At 38.0% G+C, this 23,566-nt stretch overlaps 1 protein-coding gene across 3 annotated transcripts in view; it reads left to right on the forward strand.

Annotated features, from left to right (window-relative positions):
• Positions 1-22,407, forward strand: part of COL4A3 (collagen type IV alpha 3 chain) — a 65,915-nt gene extending 43,508 nt beyond the window's left edge. For 2 of the 3 annotated variants that reach the window (XM_074591699.1, XM_074591700.1), the window contains exons 30-52: positions 603-753; positions 885-998; positions 1,779-1,946; positions 3,045-3,134; positions 3,710-3,844; positions 4,553-4,651; positions 6,174-6,263; positions 6,652-6,791; positions 7,871-7,997; positions 8,274-8,354; positions 9,342-9,440; positions 9,808-9,858; positions 10,831-11,016; positions 11,586-11,716; positions 12,153-12,225; positions 13,570-13,641; positions 13,763-13,882; positions 14,924-15,022; positions 15,612-15,824; positions 16,471-16,648; positions 17,701-17,815; positions 19,128-19,300; positions 19,531-22,407. In XM_074591699.1, coding sequence (XP_074447800.1) covers positions 603-753; positions 885-998; positions 1,779-1,946; positions 3,045-3,134; positions 3,710-3,844; positions 4,553-4,651; positions 6,174-6,263; positions 6,652-6,791; positions 7,871-7,997; positions 8,274-8,354; positions 9,342-9,440; positions 9,808-9,858; positions 10,831-11,016; positions 11,586-11,716; positions 12,153-12,225; positions 13,570-13,641; positions 13,763-13,882; positions 14,924-15,022; positions 15,612-15,824; positions 16,471-16,648; positions 17,701-17,815; positions 19,128-19,300; positions 19,531-19,615 — 2,790 coding nt within the window. In that variant the 3' untranslated portion in view covers positions 19,616-22,407. Of the gene's footprint in view, positions 1-602; positions 754-884; positions 999-1,778; positions 1,947-3,044; positions 3,135-3,709; positions 3,845-4,552; positions 4,652-6,173; positions 6,264-6,651; positions 6,792-7,870; positions 7,998-8,273; positions 8,355-9,341; positions 9,441-9,807; positions 9,859-10,830; positions 11,017-11,585; positions 11,717-12,152; positions 12,226-13,569; positions 13,642-13,762; positions 13,883-14,276; positions 14,364-14,923; positions 15,023-15,611; positions 15,825-16,470; positions 16,649-17,700; positions 17,816-19,127; positions 19,301-19,530 lie in introns of those variants that run through there. The other variant, XM_074591701.1, reaches the window with a different exon arrangement.
• The last annotated feature ends 1,159 nt before the right edge of the window (positions 22,408-23,566 follow it).

The following is a 23,566-nucleotide window of genomic DNA, read 5'->3' on the forward strand; positions in this document are numbered from 1 at the left end:
ACTCAAAGCTAGTATTCAACACAACCAGCAGTTCAGTCAGCTGAGAAAAAACTAATTCAAACTTTCCATTCAGGGAATAGACTTGGGACATTTGTGATAAAACCAGTCTTCATGGAAAACAATGTTCAGAAGAATGATTTAAAAAAACCCAGTAACTAACTTTGAGTATTCCAATACATATCTGGTTGCTGACCTTGATTATTTAAATAAAGATTTTGATAAAAATATGACTACCATATAAAAATAAAGGAAAAGTTGTATTTGCACAAACTGCAACCAAATTTTCAGATACTGGTCCAAAGTTTTTCACAGCTACAGCAAGCATCATAAAGCAGTTAAGGCCAAATGGAGGGAATTGTGTCTTGCATTGCTCGGTAGCAATTTCTTAGAGTTAGGAGACAAAATTCAAAAGCTGTCTAGACGAATTACTCCTCTGGTATGGAACTTGCAACTGGTCAATAGGGAACATCCAATTGATCTGCTGAATTGGAGCCGTTAAAAATTACATTGTGAAAGAAGTTAATTGATCACACAGTGGAGAAAATATTTTGGCAAATTTAGCAAAACATAGTGGATCGTTTACATTTCTCTCTGTGTTGCAGGGTGACCCAGGCGTGGTTATTCCTGGAGAGCCAGGTAGACTGGGTTCACCAGGAGGTCGTGGCATTCCTGGCTCAAAAGGTGATACTGGATTTCCAGGACTTCCAGGCCTACCAGGGAGTGCTGGACATGATGGTGATGATGGCCTAAGAGGTACTGTTGTCAAACACACTCAAGGAGCACAGCAAGTTATTTTAGGGAAAGGGAAGCCAACTCAAACAGTGCTCACTCAAAGCTTGAAAATTCTACTTAAATCATTTTGAATCCAGTCTCCTTTCTTTTAGGAGATCGTGGCTCACCTGGAGTTCCTGGAGATCCAGGTTTTCCAGGGAAACCTGCTGAATGTCTTATTGGCCTGCCAGGTTTGCCAGGTGGCCAGGGAGCTACAGGCCCACCAGGTAGGACCTTCTGAATCAAATGTGCCATTTGGCTGTGTGGGTCTGGGTTTTGTTTCTACCTTCCAATGGCCTGAGGGAGCTGAAGTTGTTTCTGGATATTGGTTATAGGATAGTATGCGAGAAAATGTGAGCCCATTTAAAAGATGCATTTTCTGCAGATGGGAGCAAACATGTGCACTGATTAAAATGGATTACAACTCAGATTCCATTGTATAATGTAAAGAGTAATCACAAAGTGGCACAAATTCCACAGGAAAAAGGATATTTCCATCACGTCTCCTATATGGGGCTGAACTTAGATTCTTTGGTGCAATGTGATTGATAAAGAAACAAAACAGAGGAAGAGCTCAGCTAGATAAAAACCAGTTTAAGATCTCAAAGGTACGTGCATATACTGTGTATGATTCTCAGTCTAAAAGAACACACTGGGGTACCCAGCACAGTCCTCCTGTATATGATCTCAAAATGAAGTTTTTAAATTTTTTTTTTTTTTTTAAGAGGATGAATGCAGAATTGGTGGGGTTTTCATATTTGAGTTTTTCTTCTTTTTCTGGGAAAGAACAGAATTGTCTACTCTCGCCTTTTTTGTTTTCCCCTTTAAAAAACAAACAAACCCATAACTCTAAAGATTTCCTGAATGCCTATGTTGTCTTACAGATTTAATGTTTAGCCCTCAAACAGGGCTAGTTCAAGAAGAGTTTCATGCTCATGGTAAAATGTAGAGGAAGGTTTATTTTCCAGACAGATGTACTATACTACACTGTCATGCGTTTTTCTTAGGAGGAAGAGGTTTGCAAGGTTCAAAAGGAAAACTTGGCCCTCCTGGCTTGAGTATCCCGGGAACCTATGGAAAACCCGGGGAACCTGGATTAATAGGTCTTCAGGGAAATACAGGATTACCTGGTCCCAAGGGACAGTCTGGAAGGCCAGGAATCTCTGGTGTGCCAGGTAAGGATTCCCCAAATACTTGTATGGACATAGAAATTAAGTCAGTCTCTGCAGAAAGGTATCAGTCATGCTTTTCCAAATTGAAGATGCTGAAATACTTTTCCATCGACAGCTTTCATGTATCACTGAGATCTATCTATATGGAAAACAAATAAATCATCATTCCTTAAATGACAAGCATATCTTGAGGCTGTCGTGCCATAGTACTGAATTTTCTGTTACAGTCTTCTGAGAACAGAGGGCTACCTTACATGGTTTTCTGTACAATAATGTCCTTGCAATAGGACATGAAATAGTTAACATTTAAAGCACCTCCCCAGCATAATGGAAGTGTAAAGTGTTTAGTTCTTTCTCAACATCCCTTTTCAAACAGATAGCTTGTCAATGCTATCATCTTTTTCTTAAAAAGCAAGTTCAGATATTGAGTCTGACAGAGTTAAGTCAGATCAAAGTCTGTCACGATAACCAGAGCTAACTTTAAGTAAGGTAGGTAATCTCTGTATTACTTTTTTTTTCTCAGAAACGTGTTCGAATTTGATTTGTAGAATAAAAAAATATTATGTAATGCTTCTTTTCTCTAAGTTTTTCATTGCTATCAAATCCTCCATTATTCTGTGAGAAGGAGATGGTATGTACCTTTCTATATATACAACCTATAACACTAACAATAAACATATAGTACTTGACTTAGTTATGCAAACATAGATTTCTGATGTCATTTGAGGGGAGTTGTTGTGTCCCAGCTAGCCTTCAACTCCTGAGGCAGAAAGGAGTGCCTTTCCCATACATCCCATGACAGGTCTCCCATCCCTGTGTGGGTATCTCAGCTACATTATCCTCACTGTCAGTTATTTCATTCATTGACAGAAGCTGTTGCAGCTACTAATCTAGGTAGTTTGGGGGTTAGTCTGTGTGTAAGACCTGTTCATGTCGTTAAAGACTAGTAAACTGGCTTAGACAGTACGTTACAGAAATGAAGAAAAAATAAAATAAGTAATTAAACACTTAAATGACAGGCACATGCATAGTTTCTGAAGTAATACTCTTTTTCACTGATCAAATACTAACAAATATGCTTCTGTTGCTTCAATTCCACAGGCTTGAGGGGAGAGCCAGGTATAATGGGCCTGTTAGGAATTCCTGGACCCTCTGGCACAATTGGAAGACCAGGCATCCCGGGTATCAGAGGCAAGTGGCCATAGTATCTGCCTTCATTATTACGTAGAATATAGAAACTTCCATGCTGAAGTGGTCTTGTGATCCATCTTGATGTATGTTATCACTCCTGAGTATGCGTGTCATACCATAATTTCTTTCAGTCTTGTTAAATCTTTGGCTTCTGTATGTATGCAGTCTACAGACTGAATGAGAACATTATTATTTAATTTTTTTAGCAATTTTGAATTGCCACCTTTTCTATTTCATTGGTATTTGTAAAAGTGGCTGATGATTTCCTAAGTGAAGAGCAGAGAGCTCTTTTGCTCTACTTTTTCCCATCCCATTCGTGTTTCAAATATCATTACTATATCTATTCAATAGATTATACATATATTCAGGATAAGAAATAATTACCATCTCTTGCCATAATCTGTGCTCATAGATGTTTTATTGATGATTGGAGTAATTAAGAAACTAGTTTAGGTTGTTGATTTGGAATGTTTATGTACATATGTAGTTGTCCTTGGAGACAGGAGTTTCATTGCTTCCTTTATGCTATTGTCTAGTCAGGTTTCTTCAGAAAACTTCATTATGTTTTCTTGCAGGTTCTTCTGGCATCCCAGGACTAAAAGGAAGAAAAGGGTTTCTTGGAGCAAAAGGTGAACCAGGTGATAAAGGTTTTCCTGGACCATCTGAGACCTTGGTTGGTATTGGGAATAAAGGAGAACGAGGCTTAAAAGGTACATGTTCATTGTTCTGTCATTCAGAACTAGTTAGGGTTGTCATCTATGTTGCAGTTCCAGTGGACTCGAAAACATGGAAGAAAACTGACTCTACTATTGAGAGTATTCTCATGGCTTTGAAATAATCTTTGGTGAATACTGTAACTGCCTTTTTATTTATGGGATAGTTGGATATTACACCGAACATTTATTTACATTTTAACAAGTCCATGTTGCTTAAAAAAACTCTTACTGTAATGTTAAACCAGTAATAATATGTCAGGAGTACTAGGAGGCTTATATACATATATGCTGTACATTCATGCTTTTACACGTGAAACGGGTGCACTTACCAATTAGATGCTGGATTGCAAAGAAATTGAGTCTGCTCAGAAATACTTGACTGTCAGAAGTATTCCTTATTTGCAATATTAATATAGACTCTCTGTATATGAGCTGTACATGCATAACTAAAGCTATCTGATTTATTTGTGTAGACATTTTCCTATGGAAACTTTCAGAAACTTCCTTTTGTCTCTATACGAGAAATACAGAAGGCATTAACTGTGAGGTTGTGTCTTGCTTATATGTGTTCACAGAGTGAAAATCCTATGCTGCACTTCTGCTTCATTAGCTTTAAGAGTTATAAAAAATTTAAACTTTATATAAACTTATATTCTAATATCTTGTTTCATAATATTTTTTTAAAATGAAACTTTTTTTTAGGAGTTCAAGGAAGAATGGGTCTAAGAGGAGAGAAAGGAGATGCCGGTGTGCAAGGTCCCCCAGGTCTTGATGGGTCTGAAGGAGTACCTGGTCTACCAGGTATGGAATATGTATATGGAAGACTGCTGTATTATGTGGAAAGCAGAGATAACATTACCTTACTGCTAGCACATTAACTCCGCTCCAGCAGCAGCAGTACATTCTCTGTATTAACTTTGAAGCTTTTATGGCAATTCTGAAACTGAATCATTTCAAAAACTGATATTTGAAAGTCATAGCAGCTAGTGCCAGATGATTCTGTTTCCTTCCAAATAGAGATCACTGTTTGGGATCATAAATACAAAATAATACTAAATCCTGAATAACTTTAAAATCTAAAAGCTGATGAGGCCAATGAATAAAAATTGGTATTTATAGGAGTGAAGAGAAGTTTGAATTCCCAATATTATAAAAAAAGTAAGAATTCTAAAACACGAACATTACAATTGTGCACAAAAATATTTCAGGAGCTTTTTTAATTTCAGATTGATTTTATTTGCCTTTTCAAAGCCTGCATGTTTGGCTTATATTTTGAAAGTTACCAGGTATTCAGTGAAAAGCAGACTGAAAATGAACCTGCATAAATTATAAACCTACCTAAGCTATTTTACAAAGTTGTGCTCTGCCATTACCATAACTTCATACGTAACGATACATGTTGACCCTTGAGCAAGACAATGCATCTGCTTTTTCAAATTAATGCTAATAAAACATCTTTACCTCTCTGTATTCTGTATTTTTGATTAAGATAACTTCTTTCTAGAAAGCCATATGACACGATCTAATATATACATAAAAATGCTAACAATCAGAAATAATTTTAAACTTGTAAACAAAATGTCTCTTCTCATGATGGCAATTATCTGTGCTGTATGTCATTATAGCATCACTGCTATATTCTGTCGTTAACATCCTTTGTAGTCATTGCAGCGTAGCCATCACAGGAAAAACTGCAAATGTTCCACTATTCCCTAACTTTTTATGGAAGAAAATAAGACCTCACCTGCATAAACATTCAGGCATTGCTAGTACCCTGGAATTTAGATGTCTGGACATTCTAGATGCAACGAGATCTTGTAGTCATTAAACTGAATGCTAATTTAGCTAAAGTAAGCGAAAGATAAGCGAGTAGGAAAAAAGTGCCTAAGCCATATAAGAAAAAGCTCTTGAGTATAACAGTCCTGAGAAATGCATAATGAGTAAGTAGCAATGTGTTTGTGACATGCCCAGAAACCTGACTGAACCTGGGGGGACAATGAAAGGAGAGCCCAGTGTGTAAATACAAAATCATGATCTTGATCAAAATTTGCAAAAGTATATTTCAGTTGCTGACCCTAAGTGCTGTGGTCATAAAGCTTAATTTTAATATTGATACATAAGATGCTTGTTATTTCCTTGACTTTCTGACAACAATAATGATAATTGTATCTGTGTCTGGGGCAAGAGGCTGCAGGTTGATTTACAATAATAAGGTGCCATGACAAGGTGTGCAGTAGAGGATTCTGTATTCGTGCCAGCTCTACCAGCCAGCCAGTGTCTAATGCAAACATGTGAAGATGACACTTATTTCTTTGTCTTACAGGCGTCAAAGGATTTATGGGTCTTCCAGGGGTTCCTGGAAGACAAGGATTCCCAGGTGCACCAGGAAACAAAGGGGACATGGGAATTCCAGGTCATTTTCTGTCAATCATATTACAAATTCATAGAGCTATGTAGAAGCATTTGCACAGATCTGAGCAGTTTCTGTAAGCACACAGCACAATACTTACGCTGGGATTTATTCTTTGCAGTACCTATAGACTTCTCACCACCCCAGCATTTGCTTGACTTGCAGAATGCAGTTCTCCCTCTCTCTAAATGAAATATAACTTCTTTAGTTTATGTATTTTCACATGTGAGAACCTCTTTTTAATGTGTTTAGAAATAAAATCACCTGGCTGTGTAAATTACTTTAATGAAGAATGAATATCTGAATATACAAGCAGTAAATCACAAAACATAAGGTATGGCATGCAATTATGATCCTTTTAAGAATGGTATCGGTATCTGTATTTTTCCAGGTCCAAATGGAGAGAAAGGATCTCCCGGCTTTCCAGGACCATCAGGTGACCCTGGTCCACCAGGCTATGGTGGCTTTCCAGGTGACAAGGGAGATCCTGGGTACCCGTCTGCTGGGCCTCCAGGAGAACCTGGTCCAAAGGTATAAAGGCAATGGCAACACTGTCATATTAGGCAACGAGCAGAGCCTTTGACTATAGAAACAGAACAACATGTAAACAAGAGCTGCAGAGTTTGCAGAAGTAGATGATTTGTTAGTGGTAAGAAATATGAAAATTCTATTGTGTCATTACTCAGAAGAAATTCTTGAGTTCATTGTACTTCATTTTTCTCTTGGTGCAAGAGTGTCTTATTTGTAAAGATGGAACACCTTGGAAATACCTTTCTTCTCTAAAAGTTGCTAATCCATTAAAAACAAGAACTTGCACTTAAAAAGTCAGCAGTAGGAATACTTGTACGTGAAAAAGTACAGAAAAATATAATCTTAGCAAGTGTGAAAGTTTTGTAATCTAAAATTGTACTGTTGGTTTTTGACAGTCTAGTAATATCGTTACACTAGATGAATTGTTTTTTTCTTAGCAATATATGTTCAGTATATATTATGCTCAATAATATATCTTGCTAACTTAAAAGATACTATTTTTTTCTTAAGTCAACTGGATAGAATTTTACTCCATATATTCTGGTTGTTGAACAACTGGGAGTCCTTTTCCATATAAGATTATCTGAAATACATGGTTGAGGCTGCAAACTGTACTGTAACTCCTGTAATCTGTCTAAATTACCTGTTTGACTGTTTATTTTAGCTGAGTAGCCACAATGAGATTACTGTTGTGAAAGTCACTACGAATTCAAGGAAAAATATGCATTTCAGTATTTTGTATAGCTGCATATTATGTAGGGAATGTACATTTGGATCAAAAGAGGAGCTGTTAGAATAAATCTGAAGGGAAGTCTACGTGCTGGTGAAAACATCTAAAGACTTAAATTGGTTTGTACAGATTAAAGAAAGATCTTTTTTCCTTAGCTATGTCTAAAGGATCAGTGGCTATTATAAGACTTCATATTAGTTTACTTTGATTTTTGTCTGAAAATCATAATGAACCATGATTACACTTAACCTTTAAAATTACATATGATTTTTCTGTTGTTCGAATATGGAATGTAACATATTTAACATCAGGCGATTCTTTACCTGTTTGTGCAACTGCTATTTCTCAGGGAGATCCAGGCCCCCCGGGAGTTTTGGGCAGCAAAGGAGAAAAAGGATCCCAAGGTCATCCAGGTCATAAAGGAGTACCAGGACCACATGGGATCAGAGGGGAAACTGGAAGTGCAGGAATCCCAGGTATGTTTTGGTTTGGAGGAGTGGCAAGATGTTGACATGCTTCTAGAAGAAGATAATTTCTTAATAAACTACACAGGGTGCCTCTGGGGTGACACATTAATATTCGACTGCTGTAAACCTAAACAGCTCCTTTGTAGTGAGTGCAGCCAGGCTAGCTTATGTCACCTGGAGATCTTTCACAGCTGTCCAAAGCAGAAATTATAGGAAAGTTCTCAGACTGAGTCTGGATCTAGTGATAATGCCTTTTCTCCTCTCCCACACTCTTTCTTATTACAGGGAAGCTTGGACCTCCTGGAGATATTGGTGTCAAAGGACAGCAGGGCTGCCCAGGACAACAGGGCATTACAGGCCCTCCTGGTATGGTACATAGCATCTCTCCCAAATCACTGCCCCCTGCTTTGTTATTTTCTTTGTAGTGAGGCAGTTGATGTTCTTGTTCTGAGCTTTTTAGAATTTGATGCAGTTGCAGCCTCCATTTATGTTAGTTCAAGGCTTTGATTACTTTCTCTGGTTCCAGCTAAGGTCTTTAACAGCCTGTTTTCAATGTTACCAGTTTAGCTGAGGCAAGAGGTTTTAATTTTGTTTGACTATTGTAAAGCTTTTTGCCCTTTTTTTTTTTTTTATCCAGAAGTCTTAAGATGCTATATCCACACAATTGTAAGAAAGGCTTGTTTTATCTCCTAAATGAGAATAATAAACTAAGATGTAGCTAGACGAGGAGGAGAGGAAAATGAATTAGAGTGGAAAGAAGGGAGAGAGTTGTAGTTGTTTGTTAAAGCAACAGAAAAGATGAAACTATTCAAAATATATCTAAGGGGGAGTGTGTAAATATGCAGCAACAGAGAGGTATGCAATGCAGACTTTATTAAAGTGAGTGCCAGTTATTGTCTTCAAAAAGCACATTGGATGCTCTTATATTTAGAGATCCTCATCAAAATTATGATGTTGTGGTTTTGTAGACTTAGTGAACTTGCACTGACTAATTGGCAGAGTTCCCTGTTCAGAGACACTTTGAATTTATAATAAAGCCAGGTAGAGAAACCACACTGCCTGTGTGGATTCCCACCAGCATGAGTTAAATCAAAGGCAGGGTCCTAAAATGTCTTTGAAAGACAGGAAGTTATTGCCTGTGAAAATAGTGGGGGTGTTAAATCCATTGAAGTCCAGTGAGCTCAATAAAATGTATATGCTGCTTTTTACAAATGTTCATATACTAACACAGTTACATCTATCTCTGAAGTAGCTGAACTAATTAAATTTTAATAAAGGGCACTCTTATCTTCTCCCTTTGAAGTGCAAAATAATAGAAGTGAAAATGAGATTGTGGTCCATTATAATTCACAGGTGCTGTTGGAGACCCTGGAAGAAAAGGACTTGTTGGTGAAAGGGGTAATCAAGGTCAGGATGGTATGCCTGGTCCCCCAGGAGTAAAGGGAGAACCAGGTAACACCAGTGAAATATTTTCATTCTGTTTTACAATTGGTTTTTTTCCCTAGTTAAATTGACAAGGATTATTTGGGAAGGATTAATAAAGAGCTTCTGTAGAGCCAAAGATAAGTTTATAAGTAGGAGGTTTTTCACTTTTACACAGGTTTTTCTATGTAACTGTTGTACGTGCTGTCAACAACCCAAATGCATCTGTCACTACTCTATTATAAATGTGATTCGTCATAAGTTATATTTTATGTATAACTAAAATCTACATTTTGATTCAGTGAATTCTGAAGAAATGTATGAAATATTAGACAACTATGATGTTTTCTAATAGTTATTCAGGACTTTGAGTGTGACATGTCCTAATATTTTATAGGAGCACCAGGGAGAGGAATCCCTGGCCTTCGAGGTGTTCCTGGTCGTAGAGGTGAGTTGTCTTTTCAGAAAGCAAAAGCTTAATTTTTAAATAACAGAATCATTATCTTCATCTTCAAGTTGCCTCCTGCTTTTGGATGCTTGAAATGGCACTAAGAGTGTCAGAGGAAATCAAGAGTGATTTGGTGCTATATATTAAATGTCAAGAGTTCTTGCTTGTAAATTTAAGACTATTCTAAAAAGGGAACAGAAAAGCTAACTTCTGTGGTTTTGTGAAAGTGATATATGCATTCTAGAGCTTTTGAAATTTTATTTTGATGCACAATTTGATTAACAGTATGTTCTAATGAAAACATAATGCTGCTAAATACTAAGTATGCTGTAAGAAAGCTACAGTGATTGCATTTTTGTTCATCTCCCCTTTTATATTTATGAATAGTTGACTGAGGGGGTTCTTCCCAATTTTTAGGTTTTGCATTGTATTTCTAATACTGGTAGAAATCCATTGATTTGCTTGACTTTAAAAAAAAAAATAAAGAATTCTGTCTTCATATCCTCCATATATAGATCATGCACGCAAAGATCAACCTTAGAACAGCATCTTTTGGAGTAGTCTCTTATTTTGTTGTACTCACATTGGTGCTTTTAGCTGGAATTCAGTTTAAAAGGATTTGCCAGTTCTGATGTTCAAAGAAGCATTTCTTCTGCTTACATAAAAAGAAATACTCCCTGCTCTGGTCTTTTTGCCCTCCTCTCAAGTTTATTCCTTTTTATGAGCAATCTCTGAAGTGGAGGGTTTTTTAAAAAAAAATAATAGAGAAAAGAGTGGTGTGTACACTACCTTAGTCCTGTCTTCTCACAACTATTTTGCTTTACAGTAGCAAGGTGTCTTTGGGGACTTCTCTGTACTAAAAACAGAGGTTGAATTCCACCTTTGCTGTATAGTGAATACCCACATTCTGTGTCGTCACATCATCTTACCATCTTGACAGCTTTCCCCAAATGTAATACTTATACTTTGCAGGAATCAAAGGGGACATGGGACTGCCTGGTTTTCCTGGGCCACCAGGTATGAAAGGTCATCAAGGTGATCAAGGACCCATTGGACCTCCTGGCTTAGTGGGGTTACCTGGATTCCAAGGCGCAACAGGCATGGCAATTACTGGCCAAAAAGGGAATAGAGGTATTGCTGGTGCAGATGGAAGACCAGGTGTGTTATAACTCCTTATTTATCTGAAATGATACACTGATAATTGAAAGCAGAATTCAGGCTGTCCAGAACTAAAGGTTAAAAGAGGTCTTCCCTCAAGAGTTTCATAACTAAACAGGTAGTTCCTTTACCAGTTAATGCAATGTTACCATTGCAAACACCGTGATGGGTCTATGCAGTATGGTGTAAATTAAAATAATGTTAAGCTTTGCAGCCCACTCAATTGCATTATTTTGCTTTCTTCCCATGCAGTCTGTAGGGCAGCTGAGATCCAACTTTAAAGAAGTGAGATAGCATGAGTGTGATTACAGTCACAACTACAACTAGAGAATATTCAAAAAACTGTAGTGCTTTAGAGTTCTGCAAGAACTCGGCTCTGATCTCAGATTAAATTAGCAGGCTAGGAAAAATGAGTTGATTTTTAAAAAATAGCTATATTTCCTTGGGAACTACGGAGGTGGTAAACAGGAGTACCATTATAGAGTTGTTGAATGTTGTACTGCATTGTGTGTAATGTATGTGAAATGCTGTTGGCAGTAGTCTTTACTTACTCTGATGTTTCTGTACAGGTGCTCCTGGTTTTCCAGGGCCTCCTGGTCTTCCCACTCTCAGCATGAAAGGAATCAAAGGCGTTAGAGGGGCAGATGGCATACCAGGGTCAACAGGCCCAGCCGGCGACACTGGTCCTCCCGGTCCAAAAGTCAGTGAAAGGAATATTGTTTGTTTCTCGCTCCATTGTTAATTTTGTTCTTACCGTGAAAATAACACCCAGGACAATCGAAATAAAAAGTAAACAACAAACCAAAGCAAAAAAAAAAAACCCACATCCTCCCAAAAAAATCTTCTAATAGAAGAAAGATATTAAAATGGATACAAAAAGCGGTTTTTATGGACTTAAGTGGATCAAAAAGAAACTACTGCGAATTTCTGGCATGTCATTTCCTTGGCCATTCTGTATTACAGAATAACATTAACAATGATATGACTATTTCTAACATGCTCATAAGTGGAGCAGATAATTCTAGTTGTAGCATATTCTGTGAACATAATGCTTTGAATATTCTGAAAAAAGAAAATGTACATCATAGTGTGCAGATGCTGCTTCATGTTTATTATTGGTGTTACCTGATTTGCAGGGAATTGAAGGTCGACCAGGTTATCCTGGTGCTAGAGGGGACCCTGGATTTCTTGGATTCCCAGGTGTAAAAGGTATTAATGTATTTATTACATACGCGCATCTGTGCTAAATACAATCCTTTACAGTTTGTGTTATAATAGTATGTGTTTAATAAATAGTACCAGGTGTGGTCCTAGAGACGAGGTTTTTCCATCAAGAGCAGGGTGTAGGTCAGCTATAAATGAAAGCGTTCACTAAGAGAACATTTTCTTTGAGTTGGATGCTATGGATATGTCCAAACTGATGTTTAAGTGAGGAAGGGCTGAAACTTCGATGGCCTCCATTGCAGGCAAATTCAAAACAAGTTTGTCCTTAGTGACTAATAACGTGTAAGGACTTTGGGACTGAATCTGCTAGTAAGAAATGCCACACCACTGCTAGATGATGTGACTTTTTGGCTCTTAGCTATAGAAGTCAAGAGTATTTAATCATAATTATACACAGAGCACTGGGTCCTCTGTTTGCTGTCAGAATAGTCTCAGTTATAATCTTATTTACCAGTTTATCAGCAGATGAACTGTTAAATGTATTGGCTTCATTAATTTCATATTCCTGAGGGTTAGGTTGGATCAGTAGCTGTCTAAAAATCCTTTTAATTTAGACGTTTTTCTAGTGATTTAAGTCTGATATAGGTCTTCATGACTCCAGTATTCTCATTTTCCAACTGCATGATTTACAGTCACACAAAATTGTCATTACCTTTTTAACCTACTGGTTTGTGTTCCATGTAAATTATTGTGTGTGTTTAAATTTCTTCTAATTTGAAAAGTCACCATAAGTAATTGTACTTTCTTAAGCAAAAAGCTTTTATTTCATGGCATGGTCAGTCAAACCTCCTGACTTGATAATAAAATACATTTTAGGTTTTTTTATTTCCAGCAGAGCTTTGGAGAGTAATCTGAATGTAAACTCTTTTTTTGTACAGCGAAAATAATTGGGTTATTAAGTTGGAAACGCTTGAAAAACTATACAACCCTCCTAACACCCATCAGCATAACTGACAGTAGGGTTTAAAGGGAGCTGAACAGCACAGCATCACTGAAAGCAGCGCTTGACCTGTAAACTCAGTGACAAAAACATGTAAGATAAAAGGACGTAGTCTAAAGTTGAGATTTTAAGCTAGGTTTATGGGACCAGCCATTATATGAAGATAGGTATGAAAACATCTTGTAAACTGAATACACTTGGCTATAAATTATACAGTAACAGTAGAGATGTGGAAGTCCACTTTCACATTTCAAATGAGTCTACAGGCTGCGTTACTCTTTGGGAAGGTTGCATAGATCATGCAAGACTCTTAAATAAGCCTCTGAAACTTTGACAGTTGTTTTGACATTTTAAACCAAACAGGCATATCTTCGATCTTCCTTTTTTAGGAGAAAAGGGTAATCGAGGACCTCCTGGACCACAAGGTGTAGAAGGACCAAGGGGACCAAAGGGCCAGCGTGGTAACCAACCCTTCTCATTCTAATACCAGCAGATTTACGTTGATTTGTTTGTTTTGTTTTGTAGTTTCTTTGCTTTCTTTTAACATAAAGCAATAGCTCTTCATTATATTTTTGCTGCTAGGTCCACCTGGAGTCCCTGGGAGAATATTCTCCATCCCAGGAAGCAAGGGTCCTCCTGGACTGCCAGGAATCCCAGGAGCACCAGGTGATCAAGGAATTCAAGGGATTCCTGGACTACAAGGTCATTTATATTTTTATCTCTGTACATGCTTGTGTGTGCTGCTTAGCAGAATGTTTTGGTTTGGTGGGAAAACATGCTTCTGCATAGAAAATTGATGTGTCTTTAAAAATACCTATCCGTATTTAAAAATAACTCTTTGTACCTTGTTAACAACCATATATTAATAACCTGTCCCATTCCATCTGCCCTCCTCCCTCACAGTCAGTGAGCAAGATTCTCCCTCAACATAAGCCTAAGCAAAATAATGGCATAAAAAGTAAACTTGGATCAAAGCATCCGCCATATTTATACAACCAGAACCATGCTCAGGATGTTTGTCATTTGGGGGTGGGGAAATTACCACACCTAATAGAAGTATTCTAGATGTGCTACAAAGTGATTCTGCCTGTTGTAGCCTAGGGATGGGAAGGGAAAGAAGAGGCTGGCTGCTTCTCCATTGGCACTGGAAGCGAAGCCTGCCACGGCTGTGAGGAATGGGGAAGCAAGGAGCAGGTAGGATGAGGCTGATGTGCAGTGGGTACTTGCCCGCCCTTCTCAATACCACAGCTTTCCAACCCAGGAAGGGAGCTCCTAAGGGGGTAGGCTTGCCAGAAGGCATGCCCCACTCAGGAATGGCAGTTGCCTCCAGCATAACAAAACAAGCACTAAAGAATTGTTTTCTATGCTTTCCTTAAAGTTGCTTTCAAAAAAATATAAAGTAATTAATAGAATTACAAACTGTGACCAATATGATTATGGCCTGTTACTATACTTTTGAAATATTTCTATTGTATAACACATGCTAAAGAAAAAGCTATTTGCTCTGATTTCTCTAAACATTTATTGGAATATTTTTCTGCAATACATTCAGTATTTCCTTGTAATTATCCTGACAGGAAATATGGTGACAGTAACACTACAGACAGTCTCAAAACTTAGTAAATTCATCCTGATAATGCAGCTACATTTTACGTGAGGATTTTAACTTTATTCATTAACAGTTATTAAAATCTAGAGTAACTACTGCTATATGATTGTGTATCTTTCTTGATTGCAATTCAGGACCTAAAGGATTAAAAGGTTTACCAGGAAGTTTTGGTCATCCAGGTCAACCAGGACTGCCTGGTCCAAAAGGAGACAGGGGATTTCCAGGACAAAGAGGTACAGGAAAGCAGACATCTATGTTTGACCGTTATTACTGAATTTGCAGATAAACTGTATTCCTGTTTCTCTAAATCCTTTCTCTTGCATGTATTGAGGTTCTGTAACATGTACAGTACCTTTAGGGCCACAAACACATGTAAGCACATTCCTAGCTTTTAACAGATATATGTTCACAACTGAAATAATAATTTACAAAAATATGCCTTGACTTTGCTCCTCTGTTATTAATCACATGTATTTATCCACTTGAAATCCCTAGCTATGAGTGTGGCTTTTTACAACATCAAAATAGAACTAAATATTTTTATTTAGTCACCATAAAATGTTTTTACTTTACAACTCTTTTGGTAAAATGGCCGTGATTCTTTAAAATACCTCACTATTCCATGAAATTATGCAATGTAAAAGCTACCTGAGCTAGGTCTGAAGGAGTTAATACATCTAGCAACAAATACTACCAATTTTCAAGTTGTATCTTCTTATTGATAATTTTTTTGTTAGCTTTCAAGTGGTTCCACTCATTTAAATGAAGTAAAAATTAAAAAAAAAAATTAATATTTGCAGTCATATTTCTTTCTCTCCACAGGAGAACCCGGACTGATTGGCTTTCCAGGTCTACAGGGGTTACCTGGATCACCAGGTTCTATCATTGCTGGTCCAACAAGAAGAGGTTTTATCTTTACCCGGCATAGTCAATCAACAAAGATTCCTTCATGCCCACATGGGACATCGCAGATCTATGTTGGCTATTCACTGCTTTTTGTACAAGGAAATGAACGAGCACATGGACAAGATCTTGGTACTGTATTGATAAAAACTTCGGCATATTTTTCTTTATAGTCCAGTAATGCTAAGTTGTCATGAAACCAAACTGACAGTAGGTGTCTGAGATGAACACTGGTTTCAACCATCAGTCTCCAGAGTCGTCTGCTGCTCTGAGTCAATTCAGGAATCGTGGCTTTAAAAGACACCTTTCTTCCCTGCACTCCTGTATTCCCTTTTTGCTATCCCTAGACATTTTGAGGAGGAGAGTCTAGTATAAATGTTCACAATATCTGCACAGGGCTGACAGTAGTAACACAGGATCTGAGAGAGAATCTTGCTTTTTTGGAGACCAAATGGGATGCTGTAGGGTGTCAAAAATGGCACCAGAAGGTTTTGTTAAGCAGCTGAATCCCTACCACTGTGTCAAGGACTGACAGCATTCAAAAAGATACTATTAACAGATTTTGTTATTAGCCCTTATTTTTTATATACATATTTTTATATACACCAGAAGCATTTCGCTTTTGGATAATTCCACCGTACAGACACCTCTCTCTTTATAGTTACCAACTGTTTTAATTCTCACTATAGTAGATTGGATGCCATCATGTCTCCCTTCTGTACGCTGCAGTAAACATAATGTCCTGTCTGTCACAAACCTCTCCTCTCTTGTCTTTTAGGAACAGCTGGTAGCTGCTTGCAGAGATTTACCACCATGCCATTCTTATTCTGTAGCACCAATGATGTTTGTAGTTTTGCTTCTCGCAATGACTATTCATACTGGCTGTCAACTGCAACAGTAATGCCAGTAGATATGGCACCGATTTCTGGCAGGGCACTAGAACCCCATATAAGCAGGTAAGAGTATAAGAATTTTAGCAGTTCTGGCCTGGAACCACAAAGACATCCTAAATTGTTTTGAATGGCCAATCTTAGACAAAGACCTGCCCATCTCAGTCGGTACAAGCACTGGTTTTAAACACCTTATTTTTTTGATCACTTACCTGAATATGTCAGATATTCAGTGATACTCTAAGAAAATTTAGATTAAACCTAGCGTCCCACCACAGGACTTAATCTGCATAGCTGACATGAGAAGATAGCCCACAATCCTACTGATTGCAGTGATATTTTTTTGAAAAGCTATTGTTGTGTATATCGGAGGCAGACTAAAATGAAATAAAGACAGCTTCATTATTTGGAATACAGTACAAATCAAGTTCTGTTTTCAATTATGTGTGATACATTTACTGTAGTTGGTGAATAATATTGTAAGCTGGGGCTGAAGGTTCTCTGCTATGAAACACCCTTGTGCAAATGTGGCCCTTTCTAGTTGCTTTAGAACAGCTGAGAAGGATGAAGAGCATCTTAAGAGGAAAAGCTCTAAAAGCATGGAAGACCAAAAGCAGCAAAACGAAAGATGGGAAGGCGAGCTTTGCACTCTGTCTTCTAGCCTGCCCTACCCAGTTGTTGCAATCTAGTAGTTCAGCTTCATAGTTTCTTCATTTAGGAAATAAAGATTACTTTTTCTAAGCTTAGCAAATAGAGGTACAGAACTTTGATCTAAACCACAACAACATAAAGTAGTTGGCACATGAAGAAGGTAAAATTTAGCTTGTTACTTCAGTAAAGGTAAAATAAGGAAGCTCAAATGTTCTGGGACTAATTCCCATCGTTACACCAATTTTTGTCTGGTGTTACTAGTAGAGATTGCAAAGCAAGGTATTTGGGTTACCTTCCATTTACTTATCTCCTCATTAAACAGAGAAACCTGTGTAAGTTGTACCATTTATGTTACAACTCACACAGGCAGCTACCCTGCCATTAGGTAGCTACTATCCTAGGAGACAATTTTTGTCTGCTTTCATGTTTTTCCTTATATCTGCAGTGAATGCAGTTTCTTCTTACAGGTGTGTTGTCTGTGAAGGAGCTGCAATGGTAATAGCAGTTCACAGCCAAACAACTGCAGTTCCTCCGTGTCCAGAAGGCTGGGTATCTCTCTGGAAGGGTTTTTCTTTTGTTATGGTAAGGATCGAAAGACTTGCATTATCAATTTTATGTCCTCTCACTTTCCTTGGTGTTTTCATCTGCTCATAGGTCGTTTGTTTCTTAATAATTGTTAAATTCTTTTTTTTCTTTTTTTTTTTTTTTACTTTGCCAAGAAGTAGACAATAATTCTGTTAACTCTTACTTAATGCCAGAAGCATAGGTACAGCTATTCTGATCTGTCCTCAAAGTAGGTGGCAGGAAGAAAGGGGGAAAAGATGAAAGGAGAACCATAAGATTTTAGTCTGACGAAAATAACTGCATGCTCTCATTTTCATGTGTCATGCTAAGATCTAGGAAACAGATTTGGGGAGTGGAGTGGTTAAACCGGTCCTGAACACAAATACACAGAAATAACTGACCCACTTCCATGCCAGGCAGTTCTTTTATAAATCGGATCTTGGGCTGAACTCAGCAGAAAGCTAAAATCCAAACAAATGCAGTACGCTGTCTACAAAAGATTGCCGTGGCAGTTTTGATGCCATAATGAGAAGTGAGTGAAGAAAGTTCATAATATCACTGCAAATTGAGAACTGATTATGCGAATAAGGGTGTATCTATATTAGGGGATGTAGCACTTCATCTTTATTATCTATGCCTGTGGGATGTCACAGGGGTGCCAGCAAATGAGAGTAAAAGAATTAAAAACCTCTCTTTTTTTGCATGATGTAAAGTCATTTTGGGTCTAGTGTGAAACTTGTGTCTCCTGGGTTTTGGCCCTGAGTAATAATAATCTTGGAAAAGAATGAGAGAATTTTTGCAGCATCTGGTTAAAATCATTTGCTTGTTTCCAACATCACCAAATTTAAATGGTATTTTCTAGCCAATTTTCTACTGTCGTAAATTGTTTTAGAGCTATTTCTACAAGCATTTACCAACATCAGAAAACGCCTTTGCCTTTTGTGTTTGGAGAAGCAATAAATGCAACAAAAAATAGGAACACACACAAAATAGGGGATTTGACCTATTTGTAATTCAATTACTCTAGTCCTCAACTGGACAAAAGCCAGCCACTTTCTAGTCTTTGTACTGGTTACAGTTTCATGCCTTTTCATGGAGCAGAAAAAGGCCTTTGCACAGACTTACGAAATGCCGTAAGTGTGCTTGAATTTTCCTAAGGCTTCTGTGCTTCATTGTAAGTTTTATCCAACTAATCTGTGTTCATTTTGTTTTGTCCGAAATGTACCACAGACCACATGGTATGTTTTAGAAAGAGATATTTTTTTTTTGCCTGCAGTATACTAAAAGCTGATGGACAAGTTCTCATAAAAAAATGTATTGGTGGTTACAGTATACAAGTGCCGGCTCAGAAGCTTCTGGCCAAGCATTGGCATCTCCTGGATCTTGTTTGGAAGAATTTCGAGCTATCCCATTCATAGAGTGCCATGGCAGGGGGACGTGCAACTACTACACAAATTCCTACAGCTTCTGGTTGGCATCATTAAATCCAAGAAGAATGTTCAGGTAAACTGTACTTCCCTGCATCCATGCTGCAAGTGCCTGAGGAGACAACTGCCTGCATAATGTGTGGGGCCTCCCCTAGTAATTCCGGTCAGTTTAGACATCCCCCTTTGTTAGGTTTAGGGTCATCCTGTAGCGCACAGATGCCTTAAGTGAGCCAGGGATTTCAGTGTTGTTGTCAATAACCCTGTTTTTTAAAGAAAAAAAGTAAATGTTTGTTGTCTTTCTTTTAGGAGACCTCTGTCACAGACTTTGAAAGCAGGAGAACTAGAAAATATCATCAGCCGCTGTCAGGTCTGCATGAAGAGACCAGTCTAAACAGTGGCCACTCTTAATGGAACATGAAACTCTGCTTTTATTACAAAGAATTGCCTAACTCTGAAGAGCTATAATTTATTAAAGTCCAACTGCATCTGGAAAGAAAATTGTAAATTGCCAGTGCAGTACTGTGGTGAGGTAGGGCAACAGTTTGACTTTTGTCTTTGGCAAATGACAAAGCACTTTGTTGGAGAAAGCTTGCAATGGCCGCCTGCAGGGGCTTCTCTGGAACTGTGTCATTTCTAAGCTGCATCTTCATGATAAAACTGCATAAAACTGCAATCTGCATTGCCAGATCTTTAACAAAAGGTGTTAATGCTGCCTTGTGTCACGTGCTTTTCAAACCGCAAGACAAACTAAATGCTCTAATATCAGCTTACATACGTTCAGTGTTCAAAGTGGAAATAATTTAAGATGAAAATCTGGCACTTATGAGATATAGGGTTCAATAGGAAATATTTTCAGTGCACTTTTAAATATATATTGATTCATTTAGGGTTGTTTTGTTTTGGTTTTCTTGTCTAATAAACAAGTATCTCCCCACTTACCTCACCCTTCCTCTGGCTGGCAAACGGGAATACAACCTTTTTTTGTATCATTATAATAGTAACGGTTCTTGACTAGCCAGAAAGGGAGCTACACCGTGCGCTGGTGAGAGTACAGTGGTGACATGCACCAGCTGCCTTCTCCAAAGTGACTACGGCTGACTAATTGAAAGTGTTGGAAAGTTTTCATTAGATTCCGTGGCTCGTGGCACAAATCAGGAGATCTTTTAAATTCTTCAAAAGTCGACAGTATTTGGCCTTTATTATGATCACATGTTTTTGTCCCTACTGAAGAACAACTATTTAGTGTATCATAATTTGGGATTTTGATGGAATTAACAATTACTGTATGGCTCAAGGGCTCCCATGGCATTATCAGGTTATCACACACCCATCAGGATGTGATCTCTATTTTATTTTAATATATAACAAAGAAGATAATATTCACATTTTATAATATTCCATATTTAAATATTTATCACAAATTATATTCTGTATTTAAATATTTATCACACATTTCTGCAAATGAAACCACTTATTCCATCCAGTTAAATGTATGCATCCAAAATTTTTAAATAATACTGATATTTAAATTGTACCATCTGAGCACTGACTTACATGAGAGACTCCAACTGTAAACAAACATAAATACTTGAAAAGCACTTTCATTTATTCATATAACTTATATAAAATTGTAGCTCTGAGGTGGTTTTTTTTTTTATATTTATAACATTGCACTTGCAAGGCTATTTAAAACTGTAATGTTAACATTTAAAATGTTGATATTTTTTAATACTTGCACAATCTATCAGAATTCCAGTATTTAGTGTTATAGAAGAAGCCTAATTCATCTGAATAGTTCAGTAAATGCATCATTTTAAATGTAGGGTCTAGCAATTCATTGAAATAACCAAGATTTCTCACTTAGATCTTTTTTAAGCCAGTGAAATTTTATATTGTTTCTGTTAAAATACTTGCATTGTGTTTGTCTGTTTGAATTTTCAGTGTTAACCTAACTAAGAAAAAGTTTCATCTGTGTTTCATGCCAGTATCTTCTGATGGAGCTAACGAGAAGATACCATTTACATGAACTGAATGCATATTTTAAAGTTATTGTTTGCTTGAACAGTCACAGTACTTCTGTTTGCAAGTTATAATTGTGAATTTGCTGGTTTTTATGAAGAATCTGTATGCAGATGCACTACTGATAAGAAGGTGTTAACCTCAAGTTAATATTTAGTCTTCCATTTGAACCAGGTTTGGGGGTGGGGGTGTTTTCCTTAAAACAATCACATATTAGATTTTTCCATAAACTCTGAAGTTTGCTGTAAATAATCAAAGATAAAATCCACACCCATTGCTTGTTAGGTTATTGGGTTTGGTTGTTGTTTTTTTCGTTTCCATTAAGGCTCCTTACAGTCACCCAAAGGCACCGTATACGGTATACAACCAATGACTGTGGAGACCCTCATGTAAAACTTGGTAGTAAAATGCAGAATGTAAGTACCTGAGGTTGAAGCCTGCTGGAAATGGTCAGTAGAGGATAACGTGTAAGGAGAAGGGAATGGATTGTGGTTTTAAAGTCCAAAGGTAAGTTACAAAGGGCTATGTCTCATAGAATAGCACATAACTGGAAATTATGCTGTTCCCAGTTTTGTATTCTACTGCTCACTTACTGTGTGGCGTTCAACAAGTTACACAAGAAAGATTTTCATAAATAGCTTTAGATTTTGAGTGCTCAAACTCAGTCTTTCTTTCAAAAGTATGAAACACAGCTGCAGAGACACGTACGTTCATCAAGCCCAGCATCGTTCAAGCTGGACAATGAAAATCAAAGAAAAACGTGAAAAAAAAAAAGTTGATCTTAACCTCTCTCTGCAGATGCAGATCACTTTACTTCGCTACTGCTAATGATTGTTGTGAGCATTAGTTAACTCAGGTCTGTAAATGCTTTGAGAGCCTTAACTGGAAAGTGCTGAAGAGGTGCAAGGTGTTACTATATTGTACTGAAAGAATGGAAGCATGAGAAATCGGAAATAATGAGCAAACAATAGGGGGGAGGGGGGAGAAAGAAAGGAGGAAAGCAAACCTTCTGTTAAATACAGCCAAATAAAAATATTTTGACTAAATAAAAGACCCATTTTACTTGGTTTTTTGTTCTTCCCAGCGCTAAGGATCTTTTCCGCTTCCTAGTGTCATCTGATTAAAAGACAGGAGGTGGAGTTTGCCCTCAGAAAGACGCTCACTCTCTCCTACTTGGACTACACTAGAAGCCTGGCACTTCAGTGTAGGTACCCAAGCTGGATGTCTGCTTGCTCGCTTTCTTCCTAGACATATTTCTCCTTAGGATACTGTGATGGGCTTGCAATGGACAGTGGTTTCTATCTGGAACAACTCAGCCATGTTCTTCTCTTCTCCTGCATTCATTCCTGTTTTCTGCTGGATTCCTGTGCATGAAGCACAGGTGGGTGGCAAGTTGCTGTTGACAGAAATAGTACGAGAGAAAGAGTTGTGATGACACTGAGGGAGAAGCTAGGAAGAAGAAGAAGGCTGGCTGATGAGGCTGCAAGTGCACCAGCAGCCCCAGAGTGTGCTGCCCAGCTTGCTCCCTCGGCACACAGGTCCAGGCGCTGCCACCAAGCTCCATCCCGGGGCCTTGCCTGAGCTCTGCTGTGGGTAGGCTTGTGCCCAGCCCTCTCCCCTGCTGCTCCCAACTTCTTCACCTGTTTTTGACCTGGTATATGATGTGTCCCCTTGCATTTGCTTGATGGTTGCTGGACGGTCAACAGAACCTTTCACTGGCACCAGCCCAGCTCTGTTTTGCTGTGCCCAGTATGGTGGGACTGTGCCCTTGTTGGAGGGATGACTGCCCTGCCTCGGCTGGGGTTGTCTTACTCTGTGGAAGGAAGTCACTCGTGCAGCTTGCTGACAAACACTCATAGCTTGCCTAAGGAACCACTGTAAAAGGACTAGCCACCAAGGAGGCCAAAACCTGTAACAACTAGAAAAGAGCAGGACTTGTAGTGTTTCCCTAGACAGAAGACAGTACCCGGCACACAAACAAGCAGATTGTGTGCAGCTGACAGAAAAGGACACAGCTAAGATTATCATCAAGATTTCAGTGTGAAAATAAGACATATCTGAACATCAAACTGATAGAACAGTGTTGTACACAACATTCTTAAGGATGGCCTTTTATCAAGGATATCTGCAGAGAGATCTGAAAACTATCAAAGAAAATTATTTGTACTACAATGTCTATGCAATAAAAAAATGGAAGAAGCATCATAAAAGGGAGCAGGGTGCAGCCTGATGCAATTGTTTTTGAGATCTGACAGAATACAGGGGGCCTGGACAGGCTGACATAGTCATGGTCTGCTAGTGGTAATTCATAATGTGATGCTAC

This window comes from Larus michahellis, chromosome 6, assembly GCF_964199755.1.
Source record: "Larus michahellis chromosome 6, bLarMic1.1, whole genome shotgun sequence".
In the NCBI taxonomy this organism is placed as follows: domain Eukaryota; kingdom Metazoa; phylum Chordata; class Aves; order Charadriiformes; family Laridae; genus Larus; species Larus michahellis.